The sequence below is a fragment of the Prosopis cineraria genome, unplaced genomic scaffold (genome assembly GCF_029017545.1).
Source record: "Prosopis cineraria cultivar Desert tree isolate PC_DT_omini unplaced genomic scaffold, ASM2901754v1 PC8, whole genome shotgun sequence".
Lineage (NCBI taxonomy): Eukaryota > Viridiplantae > Streptophyta > Magnoliopsida > Fabales > Fabaceae > Prosopis > Prosopis cineraria.
The window spans coordinates 31765622-31779997 of record NW_026555339.1 but is presented as its reverse complement, the minus strand read 5'-3'; the positions used below and the strand labels follow the sequence as shown (position 1 = coordinate 31779997).

Here is a 14376-nt window from a genome sequence, read left to right as displayed (position 1 = left end):
TATGCAATGCATGAAATAAAATAAAATGCAACTAATTCAACTATAAGGTCCCCCACACTATGTTCTTCAAACAACATATAAATTCAATAATTAGACTAAGTAGTGAAGAATAATAGAGTGGAAAGAGATGACCTAAAATCATGGTGGTTCAAATAAGTAGAGTTTAACCACTTCTACTTCTCTTGATAGGAAGGGCTCCAAGTAGGGCTTGTAAAGATGGCCATTGATCTTAAAAGTTGTACCACTCTTGATATCCTGAAGTAAGAGGTGGCCATAATAGAATACTTCCTTCACTAGATGTGGTCCATCCCAAGTAGTTTTTAGCTTGCTGACTTTGAGTTTCATTTTAGAATGATACACCAATACCTTGTCCCCAACCTTGAATTGCTTCCTCAAAATACCCTTATCATGTATCATTTTGGTTCATTCCTTGTAAATTAGGGAGTTCTCATAGGATTCAAGTCTTAACTCTTGAAGCTCTTGAAGTTAGAGCTTCCTAGTTGAAGAGGCTCCATCTAAGTCCATGTTACACTTCTTCATTGCCTAGTATGCATTATGCTCAATCTCCACAAGTAAGTGGCATGGTTTCCCATAAACCAACCTAAAGGGTGACATCCCAATAGGTGTTTTATAAGTTGTGTGGTATGCCCAAAGAGCTTCATCTAGATGGGTACTCCAATCTTTTCTTGAAGGATTCATAATCTTCTATAGAATGGTTTTGTTCTCACAATTAGAGGCTTTAGCAAGACCATTTGATTGAGGGTGGTACAGGGTGGAGACATGGTAGAAAACTTCATTCTTAGCTAACAATGAGCCCACCAATTTATTGTAAAAGTGAGTGTCTTAGTCACTCAAGATAGCTCAAGGCACACCAAACTTATAAAAGATATTACTTTTTAGAAACTTTACAACAATATTAGAATCATTAACCCTAGTTGGTATAGCTACTATCTATTTACTAACATAATCAACAGCTAACAAAATTTAAAGAAAACTAAAGGAAGGTGGAAATAGGCCCATGAAGTCAATGCCCCAAACATTAAAAATTTCACAAAACATGATTGGGACTTGAGGCATCTCATTTCTTTTACCTAAACTATAAAATCTTTAGCATTTATCTCAAGATTTATAAAACTCATGTATCTTTAAAAAGAGTTAGCTAAAAAAGTCCACAATCTAAAACCTTCCTTACAGTTCTTTGTCCAGAAAAATGACTACCATATGCATATGAGTGACACATGGACAAAACATCATGAAACTCATCATTATGCACACAATGTCTCAAAACACCATCACTATAATGTTTCTAAAGATATGGAGGGTCCCAGATATAATACCTAGATTCTCTCTATAATTTTCCCTAGTGAACCTTGAGCTTGGCCAAGGACAAGTATTTGTGCATAAATAATTTACCATGTGGGAAAACTAAGGAAAAATAGCCATAACACATAAACCATCATCAAGCAATCATCAGTAGAGTTAAGGTTAGAGTTTACCATAGGTTCCTCTAATTGAATTTGAATCAAGTGATCAGCCACTTGATTTTGAGAAACACTCTTATCCTTCACTTCCAGATTAAATTCCTACATCAGAATCAACCACCTCAAAAGCCTAGGCTTTGTTGAGGTTTCTTAAACAAATATCGCACAGCAGCATGATCAATATATATAACAACCTTAGATTGCAACAAATATGACCTAAAATTCTCTAGTGCAAAGACAACAGCAAACAATTCCTTTTCAGTAGTAGTGTAATTTATCTTTGTACTATCTAAAGTCTTAGATGCATATGGAATCACATAGGAATCTCTACCATCTTTCTATCCTAACATTGTCCCTACTGAATAGTTTGATGCATCACATGTAATTTCAAAAGGTAACAACCAATTAAGTTCTCTCAAAATGGGAGGAGACACCAACTTTAATTTCAGCAAATCAAAAGTAGTTTTACATTACATTCATCAGTAAACACAAAGTCAATATCTTTTTACAATAGATGTGAAAGTGGCAATGCAATTTTAGAAAAATCTTTAATAAACCGACGGTAAAAACCCACATATCCAAGGAATGATCTCAAGTCCTTAAGATTAGAAGGATAGGGTAAGGTAGTAATCACATCCACTTTAGCCTTGTCAACTTCTATACCCTTAGATGAAATCAAGTGTCCAATGACTATCCCATGATCCACCATGACATGGCATTTTTCAAAATTCAAAGCCATATTCTTTTCAATGCAATGAGACAAAACCATATCCAAATTTCTCAAACAAGAAGAAAATGAGTCACCATATATAGTAAAATTATCCATAAATACCTCCATGCATGATTCTATGAAATTTAAAAATATACCTAACATACACCTTTGAAAGGTGCCAGGTGCATTGCATAATGCAAATGGCATCCTTTGATATGCTAAGGTACTAAAAGAATATGTGAAGGTAGTCTTGTGTTAGTCTTAGGGGTGTATGGGAATTTAAAAATAACAACTATACCCATCTAGAAAACAATAATGAGACTTGCCCACAAGTCACTCCAACATCTAATCAATATATGGGAGAGCAAAATGGTCTTTCTTAGTAACCTCATTTAGCTTTCTATAGTCTATCCAAACTCTCCACAAGTTTTGGACTCTGGTAGGTATAAGCTCATTATTCTCATTTTTAACCACAATAATGCCACTCTTCTTTGGTACTACTTGTACCAGACTTACCCATTCACAATCAATAATAGGGTAAATAATCCCAGCCCCTAAAAACTTAGTGACTTCCTTTTTAACCACATTTAAAATCAAGGGATTCAAACTCCTCTAAGGTTGTCTCACAGTTTTAGCATCTTCTAATAGAATATGGTGTGTGCAAATAGTAGAAGGAATCCATGGAATGTCTCCTAAGGTCTAACCTAAAGCCTTAACATTCTTCCTAAGCACATCTAACAACAATTTTTCCTCAATATTAGACAAAGCATTAGAAATAATTATAGGTAACTTTTCATCAACAAACAAAAAAGCATATTTAAGGTTGCTAGGAAGAGGTTTCAACTCCAAGGTAGGAGGCTCCTCAATGGATAGAATAAGCCTTTTAGGCTCAAGAGACAAATCAAATGCACATGCTTTCTTCTTTCCTGGCGGCAAGGTGATTGGTTTAGTTTTAGCCACTCCTCCTTTTGAGTCCTCTATATCTACAAGCATAGAAACTATAATATCTACCTAGACATTATCAAAATTTACCACACAATCATAACAAATAATCATAATTAAGAGTTATAGATTACTTTTAAGTTCACAATAAAATACAGAAGAGGTAAAGCTAATAATCCTTAAAAATAATTTGAAATATTTGAGATCCCATAAAAATCTTTCAGATAGGTAGTTTGAGCTCAAATTTAATAATGTATAAAGATATAGGAAGTATAAAAAATTTTTGGGAAGCAAAACACTTGAAAATAGAGTCAAAAATGTTATTTTTGAATATTTTAGAACATACATCATGGCTTGTGATCCATGTGCCACAATATATGCCACAGAGAGGCCAATTCAACTATTGTACTGTGTACCATAGCTTGTGTGCAATATGCCGCAGCGCACGTGTCCCTATCATGATAGCAAAATACTGTTATGATAGCTTTTCAGGACAAATTTCAAACACATTCCATTTTTGTATCCCATGTCCGATTTGAGTGATTCAAGCATCCACATGAAGATTATTCAATAAGCTAACTAATAATATAAGTTTCATCACAATCTAACACCGTATGAGAATTTTATATATTCATATGTAAAGGTTAGTTTTTAAAATGATTTTCAAGCATCCAAGTACCCAAAACTCAACTTATATCACTAACTCATTTTGAGACTTGAACCAAGTCTAATAGATTAAAATACATCTGATTGAGCATTTAAATACACAAAAAATACCAAACATAAAATTTGGCCACTTAATGCTAGTTTCACCCAATATGGCCAAAACATAAAATCAATACCATATACACCATTTGGCCTTTATTGCCACAAAATACATCACATATGTATTATCACCATATGTATACAACATTCCTTGCACTTGTATTAGTATTTTAGCCCATCACCACAAAAATACCACATATTCACATCATATATAATATTGGGCTAAAATACAAAATAACATTGTATAATACAAGTGCAACCAATCAAAATGATATGCATTTCTAGATGGTAACATATAATATCATATCACTAACACTAGTACAAAATATAAAATTTATGAGGTACTTTTTACATCGGTTGGAAGGCAAATGGTATAAAAAATAAAGGTGGTGGTATTTTTGTAATCATATTGAATTATTTGACACTTTTTACACCGGGTGTCTAGGCACCCGGTGTAAAAAGTGTTTTTTAAAATTCTTCCTTCCTTCCTCCATTCATCAATTCCCTCTCCTCCTACTCGCACCCTCCCCCTTGTCTCCCCTTCGTTCGCCTAGCCCCCTCCCCCTCATCTTTTCCCTTAGCGGCCCCCCTCCCCCCGTCCGCCCAGCCCCTTCTCCTCCCCCTTGTCCCGCCTCCCCCTCCCCTTCCTCTCCTCATCGCCCAGCCCCCTCCCCCTCCCCCTCGTCCCCTTGCCCGCCCCTTCCCTCTCCCCCTCCCTCAACCGCCCCCCTCCCCCTTACCCTCCCTCTTGCCCCCCCTCCTCAGTGCCTCTGCCCTGCCACCACTCCTTCTCCCTCCCTCTTAGTGTTGAGCCATTGCTGCAGCTGCTGCTACCCAGGTATGTGTTGAATATAAATTTTTAAATTTTATAGTGCTTAAATTTAGTTTTTAATGATATTGATTATTGCTAGGAGTGCTGTTAGTGGCTTCATAAGGCCTCAGGTTATTGCATGTGATCATTTATTTGGTTAAAAATTGTTAATTGTCTCGTGTAAAATTTTTTAAAACTTTTAGGAAGTTTAATTTTTAAGGGAGACTCTGTCAATTTTTTTTTGAATTCATTCTTTCCTCTCATTTGCTTAAATTTAGTTTTTAATGATATTGATTGTTGCTGCGAGTGCTGTTAGTGGCTTCATAAGGCCTCAAGTTATTGCATGTGATCATTTATTTGGTTTAAAATTGTCAATTTTCTCTTGTAAATTTTTTTTAAAAATCTTGGGAGATCCAATTTTCAGGGGAGACTCTGCCGAAATTTTTTTAAATCTTAATTTAATTAGGAACTTAGTTTCTTGAAATAGTTTGAAGGTAATAACATTAGTTATATTCTTTAGGAGGTGACACATGGATTGTAGTTGGATGGATGCTAGACAAACGAGTGACGAGTATGATAATGGGGTGAAAGAATTTTTGAAATTTGCAAAGAAAAATACTGTTGACGATAGTGAAAGGTTCTATTGTCCTTGTGTTAATTGTTTGAATGAAAGGAGACTAGGTGTTGTTGAAATAAGAGAGCACTTAGTTTATGATGGGATTTGAAAAAATTATGCAATATGAATTTGGCATGGTGAACGATTGGAAAATTATAGTAGCACATCTCAATATGTAGGAGTTGATAATCTTGATGATGAAGTAGAAATGAATGAAGATCGATTAGAGGACATGATCCGTGATATTGGGAAAAAGGCTTTTGAATGAGCACATGTGTATGATAACTTGTGCACTGATGTAGAGAAGCCGCTATACCTGGGGTGCACTGATTTTAGTTTGTTATCTGGGGTGTTAAAACTAGTTACCTTAAAGGAAAGAGCTGGGTGGAGTGACCAAAGTTTAACATGGTTGTTAGAGTTACTTCAAATAATGTTTCTAAAAGGCAATGCACTACCAAATTATTATTATGATGCCAAAAAGATCTTGTGTCCAATGGGTATGAAGTATAAAAAAAATACACGCATGTCCTAATGATTGTGTGTTGTACAGAAAAGAGCTTGAAGGGGAGGAGAAGTGTCCGAAATGTGAGGCACCACGGTACAAAGAGAAGGGGGTTCCTATAAAGGTCTTATGGTATCTTCCAATTATACCAAGGTTCAAGCGTTGGTTTGCAAATACTAATGATGCAAAGAGCTTGATATGGCATGCAAATGAGAGGATACCTGATGGAAAACTTTGACATCTAGCTGATTCTCCTCAATGGAAGAAAATTGATCAATTGTTTCCCGAATTTGGCAATGAGCCAAGGAACTTGAGGCTTGGACTTTCTATCGATGGAATGAATCCTTATGGTAGTCTTAGTAGTATACATAGTTCATGGCCTGTTCTTTTTGTGATTTACAATCTATCACCTAGGTTGTGCACAAAACAGAAGTACATGATGCTATCCATGTTGATTTCTGGACCAAAACAACCGGGAAATGATATTGACATTTACCTAAGACCTCTAATTGAAGATTTGAAAGTATTGTGGGAGGTAGGTGTGGAAGTGTTTGATGTAAATCAGAAGGAGAATTTTAAATTACGTGCTATGATCTTTTGTACTATAAATGATTTTTCTGCATATGGAAATTTGTCTGGTTATAGCGTGAAAGGTCATAAAGCTTGTCTAATTTGTGAAGAAAGCACAAACTACCATCAACTTCAACATAGAGGGAAGACAGTCTACCTTGGCCATCAGAGGTTTCTTAGATGAGATCACCCATATCATAGATTGAAGAAAGCTTTTCATGGTCACTAAGAACACAATGATGCTCCGGATGCTTTAACTGGGGATCAAGCGTATGAACATGTGAAAAACATTAATATTGTCTTAGGTAAGACTAAAAAGAATACTGGTGCAAAAAGCATATGGAAAAAAAGGTCTATCTTTTTTGACCTCCCATATTGGCGCAATCTTGAAATAAGGTATTGTATTGATGTTATGCATATGGAGAAAAATGTGTGTGATAATATTATTGGAACGCTTCTGAACATACCAAGTAAGACTAAGGATGGTGTGAATGCAAGATTAGATTTGAAAGAAATGGGAATACGGGAAGATTTACACCCAAGATCAGAAGGTAAACGAACTTATTGTCCCCCAGCCTCTCATACATTGTGTAAATATAAGAAAACAAGTTTTTGTGAGTATTTACATGGAATTAAAGTTCCTTCGGGGTATTCTTCAAATATTATGAAGCTTGTATCTATGAAAGAGTTTAAACTAGTGGGCTTAAAATCTCATGATTTCTATGTGTTGATGCAATAGTTATTACCTTTGGCTATTCGAGACATATTGAATGAAGATTTAAGACTTACAATAACCAAACTTTATTTCTTTTTCAATGCTATATTTAGTAAAGTTATTGATCCCCATAAACTGGAAGAGTTAGAATAAGAAGCTTGTACTATCTTGTGCCAATTTGATATGCAATTTCTTCCTACATCTAGTAAGGGAGGTAAAATTGTGTGGCCCTGTTTATTTGCGATGGATGTACCCAGTTGAGAGATACATGAAAATACTAAAAGGGTATGTCAAAAATCCATTTCGACCCGAAGCATCGATAGTTAAGAAATATGTTACTGAAGAAGCTATGGAGTTTTGTTTTGATTACTTGTCAGGTATAGAATTAATTGGACTTCCTGAATCTCGTCATGAGAAAAGGCAATATGGTCAAGGCATACGTGGAGTATCAGTGAAGAGCATGAATCATGATGAATTACAAGAAGTACATTTATATATCTTGAATAATATTGGTGAAGTTAAAGATTACATATCTTCTCATAAAGAACTTTTAAAGACAACAAATTATCAAATGAGAATGACAGAATAAAAGTTGTTGAAAGAGCATAATAGGACTTTTGTGAATTGGTTTAAGCAGAAAATTTTGAATGAAAGTGGTGTTTCTGAAATAGTTAAATGGTTGGCTGGAGGTCCTAACTTTAATGTTATATGTTGGAGTGCCTATGATATTAATGGGTATTCCTTTTATACAAAGTCTTTAAATGAGAAGAGTATGGTGCAAAATAGTAGAGTTATGATAATGGCTGAAGCCATACACTTCTCTAGTTTAAAAGATAAGAAACCTAACTAGCATCCAGGACTTACTTTGAGGTTATTGAAGAGATTTGGGAGGTTGATTATACAAAATTTAGAGTTCCTGTTTTCAAATGCAAGTGGGTTGACGTCAATGGTATTCGTGATGATAAGTTTGGATTTACAATAGTTAATCTTAAAAAACTAACTTTTGGAGATGAGCCATTTATTATGGCAGACCAAGCTAAATAAGTTTTCTATGTCACGGATCCAGCAAATAAAAATTGGTTAATAGCACTTAAAGGAAAAAGGATGATTGATAGTAATGATGATCATGAATCAAATTTTGATATTTTTGAAACTCTTAACTTCTCAAGTAGATGATGAACATGCCATAAGAAGTGATCACCATGAAGGGATATGGGAGAATATCCTTATATGAGTTTAGTTTTGAAATTAAAGTATGTTAATTTAGTTCAATTAAATTTATGTAATCAATTGGTGATGTTGCTCCTAGTGGGGAGCCGAGTCAGGGCCAGTCTGTGAGGAGGGGGAGACGTGGCACACAATTGAGAGATCTAACTTTAAGTAGGAGTGCTGGGTATAGGTTATCAATTTAATTTGACCAAAGATGGAATCCGATAGGGCCACATAAAGCCAAGTTTGTTAGTTTTCTTGGCCTCCTATCGTGTACCAAGCCTCCTATTGTTTTGAAGACTGGCCTGATGTGCCAGAACGTGTGAAGGAATAGATTTGGGGAAGTATTTAGGTAAATAATTAAAAATTAAAATTTTTTTATAGTTATATATTATTGGGTAATTATTGATTATTATCTTATGTCTTTATTGTAGCTCACATACGATGTTCCATCTAATTAAGATTGTCGACACAAGTTGATTTCTTACTGTGGAACATGTTGGAGAAATTTTAAAACTGATCTTGCTAGAAGATATATCTTTATTGAGGTGCCAGAGGGTCAGGCTCATCCCAATCCTCTTGATATATATTAGTTCCTTGATGAAGATACTTTGGAAGAATTTGTCAGGATTCAAACTTCTAAAAAGGCTATGGTTTGTTGATTTTTAATTTATTTAAGTTTTATTTAGATTTACTTCAATTATAAATCTAAAATTCAATTTATTAATAGGAAAAATGAGCTAAAGGGCGAGAAATTGCTCGGCAGAATCAATGCCCCCACACCTTGTCTCATGGAGGTTATGCTAGAGTTGATGATATACTGATGGCAGAGAAACAGAAGAAGAGAGAAGAAGAAGCCAAGTCTGATCCTTCCATACTCTTTTCTCCACCATCACCTGTCTCTCGAGAGGAGAAATGGAGATATGGACATCAGTATAAGAAAGGAGGCTATATAAGTGAGACAGCAAGCTATGGTATGAAATTTCATGAATTTTTATTATGTAGCAACTTCCTAATATATGTTTTTTATTAACTATTTCTTGCCTTTTTATTATGTAGAAGCTTTCCTCGCTGAATCTCCTAAAGCTTCCACAACCCTTGTTGACTCCGCATCAGCAAATGATCTTAATGGCGTATGATTTATCATTCAAATTCAAGAGTTTAGAAATGGATCCAGAGGTTGTGGGTAAGAAAGACATGATAGTGACAATTGAATAAGAAGATTTAGTTTGACTTCTGTCGAATAATCAGCTTACCACACCACACATTGAACTATTTATAATGTAAGTATATTTTTCTTTAATATAATTGCATTGTTGTAAGTAAACTTAATCATCAAGTTTAGTAAACTAATATAATTGCATTGTTGTAGGTATCTTCATCATTTGTCCATTACATTGGGCAAAGGTGATAAGTTTGGATTCCTTTGCCCTCATTACATGGCAGAGAAAGGTAATACTCCAGAGTTAAGGGCCGTGTACCGCTAACAGAGAATATGTGAAGTCAAAAAGGATGTTTTTATGGCTCCATATGTGCACTCATAAGGATTAATTTATAATTAATAGCTTTTTAATATGGATCTACTTTAACTTGTATCATATTTAGTAGGGACCATTGGCAGTTATTTGTTCTTTCAATGAAGAGCAACACTGTTGTCTTTTTATGCTCCCTCCATTACAAACTTGGGAAAGAAATGAAGAAGATGATGGACTTGTAAGAATACTTTTACTAAACTATTTAATTTAATTTTTTTTGAATATTTTTACTAACTTAGTAATCTTGATCATAGGGCAATGAAAACATATCAAAATGTAGTCTTACAAAAGCATGGATATAAGCTCAAGGATCCCACATGGATTGAGCCAAAGGTGATGCTATACTTTATTAATATGTTCAATTATTAAGATTTCTTACTAATTTTTTATGATTTGTTCTTATACAGAGTCATAGACAACCGGTGAGGACGAACTTGTGCGGTCTATATGTCATGAGGCACATGCTCAATATTATTACATTAGGCATGACCGAATTTACAAAAGAGGTAAATATATTTTTTAAAATTTTCTTTTATTATGTTATTTGAGATTGATTAATATGCCTATTTTATGAATCAAATTTTAGATGTTCAACAATTCGGATGTATTTTCTAAAGCTGAAATTGAAGACATCCGCATACGTTGGGCAACCTATTTTATGGAGAACTTGTGAGGTTTTTTGTTACTTTTGGACATGTTTTAATTTTAATAGTTGACACAATTTAGACAATTATTAGTTTTCCTAATAGTTAAATAGTTTTGTATAGTTGATAAATACTTGATAAACAATTGTAAATGAATTGAGTTGTCTAATTTGGCAATTTTATGCATAGGAATGGCAATTTTGACAATTTAGACAATTATTAGTTTTTTTAATAGTTAAATAGCTTTGTATAGTTGATAAATACTTGATAAACAATTGTAAATTAATTGGGCTGTCTGATTTGAAAATTTTTATACACAGGAATGGGTAAAATCAATTAAATAAATATAGTATAAAAAAATTAAAATACTTTTTACACCGGTTATTACCACAACCGTTGTAAAATATAATTTTTCTTACACCCGTTATGGTAATAACCATTGTAAAAAGTGTACTTTTTACATTAGTTGGGCTCCGAAACGATGTTAAAAGTGTACTTTTTACACCAGTTCAGAGCCCAACCGGTGTAAAAAGTCAAAAGTGACTTTTTACACCGGTTAGGAGCCCAATCGGTGTAAAAAGTTAAAGTAAATTTTTTTTATTTTCTTGTATATAATTTTCAATATCGGCTCTATAACTGATGTAAAAAATTTAATTTTTACATCGGGTTTATAACCAATGTAAAAAGAGGGACTTTCTACACCCCCTAGAACAACATCGCCTCTTTAACCGCTATAAAAAGTCATTTTTATACTAGTGTGAGTTTATGTACACCACTCAAACAAAATCGGGCATTACTATCTGTAATGTAGCAAATCTGCTAATCCTTACTTGATTCCTTTCCCTGCTTAAACTCAGCAGTAGAACCTGCAAAATAATAACCACGGGGTAAGATAAAAATCTTATTAACTAAGATAATCTACAATATCGATTAACATGCCAAGTTATAAACAAGCTTTAAAACATGCGTAACAAACACACCATATACAATTCACCATAATAAAATGCATGATTGTTAATCATTCGATCCTCCAATACTCCCGACTAAACCAGTAGGCTATTTCACGATACCAAACCATATTTATGGTCCCCAAGCTCACCATCCATGGTAGGACTACTTGGCCAAGGTGTCCTAAACCACTTCTAGGCTACTGGTTCCTCCTATTACAAATAATTGGGATGTCATTACTACAATACTGCATCCTATGGATGTTAAGAAGTATAGTCTCCAACTCCTTTTTCAGGCACTAAGGAGAAATATGACCTGCACCTGGAGTCTTGAGGTGCTAGCAATGCTATATGGATTTAATCTCCACTAACTCCACTAAAGTGACCTCCTACCATCTAATATGCCACATTTCACTACATATCTCTACTTGACCATGCATAAACAACTTTTTAAAACCGATATAATATATCTTACCACTTACTTCAAAAACATGACATTTTACAAATCAATATTCCACTTATTTTCTAAAATAGTTAACTCTTACAAAATTTATAAATATATACATAACAAATCATACAAGAACAACTTAAGAATAACTTATACAAGGTAATAAATAATGTAAATTATCTAGTTACCTTAACCCATTTGTTACTAAAAAGAGTTACCTGTGGTACTGAATCTCTTTTTGTGTCAAGGCAAGTTTTTCCCACACCATAATTTACGTCAACAAGTACTATATATTAATTTTCAATTAACACAAACACTTAGCTATCAATAATGTAACATTCGAAAACTTTAAATCTAGAAAAATTGATTAATTAAGGGATAAATTAGTTAAAAATATGATTAATTTATTTAATTATGTTTTTAGGTTGCTAATTGGATTTTTGGGTTATATTTGGCTCTAAATTGAGATAGGATGAAAGTCGGATCAAGTTGGGTGGTATCGGGGGGAGCAAAATCAACATTTTGCTTGCTACATCGTGAGCCACAGCTTGCTTGGCCTGCATTGCAGCGCACGACACAGCAGACAACTTGAAATTTTAGAAATTATTAGAAAAAGTCAGATTTTATAGTGGGAAACCTAGAGCACGAAGGGGATAACTTTAGGCACTACTAGGGCATCAATTTGGAAGGATTTTGAAGACAAATTTAGCCTTCAAACTCTTGAGTAAGTTTCCTACCATTCTCCTCTACCTTTTCATCTCATTTTCCATGGAATTTGAAAGAGGGAGAATTTAGTTTGATTAGATTAAGCCATGAGTCAATATTTTAAAGGTTTTTATTGATTTTAAAGGTTTGATTTAGGTTTGTTAATCTTGGATGTATGGTAATATAAAGCTACTTTCTAGTTTGGTAAAAGTTAGATCAAGCCCTAACTTGATCATGGGATTTTGAAGTGTTATAAGTTGAGATATTGAGTTTTATACTGTGATAAAGTTAGAAGGAGACTTGAAGGGATGATGTGAACAAATTCTAATCTTGACAAGTCTATTTGTTGAGAATATGAGTGAGAAGTAGGAGAATTGGGAGGTTATTATTAGCTAATAGTGCTTGTACTAATTGAAAATTAATATATAATACTTGTTAATATAGATTGTGGTATGGGAAGATTTACCTTGACACAAGAAGAAATTTAGTACCACAGGTAACCCTTTTATTAACAAAAGGGTTAAGGTAACTAGATAATTTACATAATTTATTACCTTGTATAAGTTATTCTTAAGTTGCTTTTTTATGAATTGTTGAGTATATATATATAAATTCTTTAAAGGTTAGCTATTTTAGAAAATGAGTGGAATATTGCTTTGTGAAATTCTACATTTTTGAAATAAATGGTAAGATTTTGTTATATTTGTTTGGAAATTTCTTTATGCATGGTCAAGTAGAGATATGTAGTGAAATGTGGCATATTAGAGGGTAGGAAATCACCTTAGTGAAGACAGTGAAGATTGAGTCCATATGGCATTGCTAGCATTTACTCTCCTTAGTGCCCAAAAATAGGTGCGGTGTTGGAGACTTACTCTTCTTAATACCCAAAAGGGTGCGGAGTTGGAGATTATGATCCTTAGCATTCATAGGATGCGGTGTTAGAGTAATGACACCCCAATTACTTGTAATAGGGGAACCAGTAGTCTAGAAGAGGTTTAGGACACCTTGGCCAGGTAGTCCTACCATGGATGGTGAGCTTGGGAGCCATACATGTGGTTTGGTTTTGTGAAATAGCCTACTAGTTCGGTCAGGAGTATTAGAGGACCGGATAGTTAGGGATCATGTATGCAATTTGTGGTGATCTTATATGATGTGAATATGTTACTTGTTTTAATGCTTGTTTGTAACTTGGCTTGTTAATCAATAATGTAGATTATCTTAGTTACTGAGATTTTTATCTCACCCTATTGTTATCATTTTACAGGTTCTACCTCTAAGACTGAGCAGGGAAAGGAATCGAACAAGGACTAGTAGATTTGCTACATCATAAATAGTAATGCTTGATTTTGGTTTGAGTGGTGTACATAAACTTGTTATACGATATTATACGTTGTCAACTAGGAATGCATACCATTTTGATTGGTTGCACTTGCTTTATGCTATGTTATTTTGTATTTTAGCCCAATATTGTATATGAGGTGAATATGTGACAATTTTTATGGTGATGGGCTAAAATATTATTACAAGTACAAGGAATGTTTTATCTATGTTGTGACAATGTATTTGTAGTGTATTATGTAGTAATAGAGGCCAAATAGTGCATGTAGTGTTGATTATGTGTTTTGGCTATATTGGGTGAAATGGCCATTAAGTGGCCAAATTTTGTGTTTGGTATGTTTTTGTGTGTTTGATTCGTCACTCAAGTATATTTTGGTCCATTGAACTTGGTTCAAGCCTCACAATGGGTTAATGGTATAAGTTATGAGTTTTGGGT

General features: G+C 34.0%; 1 protein-coding gene across 1 annotated transcript; it reads left to right on the top strand.

Moving 5' to 3' along the window:
• Positions 1–9748: 9748 nt before the first annotated feature.
• LOC129317575 (uncharacterized) lies at positions 9749–14086 on the top strand. Its single transcript, XM_054961889.1, has 5 exons — positions 9749–9775; positions 9929–10036; positions 10113–10191; positions 10266–10364; positions 13867–14086. The coding sequence occupies exons 2-5, from the start codon at positions 9960–9962 to the stop codon at positions 13930–13932; spliced, it is 321 nt and encodes a 106-aa protein (XP_054817864.1). The 5' UTR covers positions 9749–9775; positions 9929–9959; the 3' UTR covers positions 13933–14086.
• Positions 14087–14376: the final 290 nt, after the last annotated feature.

What these genes read in the sequence shown, in the direction of transcription:
- LOC129317575 (XM_054961889.1), top strand. Translation starts at nt 9,960, where the DNA reads ATGAAGAGCAACACTGTTGTCTTTTTATGCTCCCTCCATTACAAACTT. An exon ending in CCACATGGATTGAGCCAAAG is followed by an intron (nt 10,192 to 10,265) that starts GTGATGCTATAC and finishes GTTCTTATACAG; the next exon opens with AGTCATAGACAACCGGTGAG. An exon ending in TGACCGAATTTACAAAAGAG is followed by an intron (nt 10,365 to 13,866) that starts GTAAATATATTT and finishes ATCATTTTACAG; the next exon opens with GTTCTACCTCTAAGACTGAG.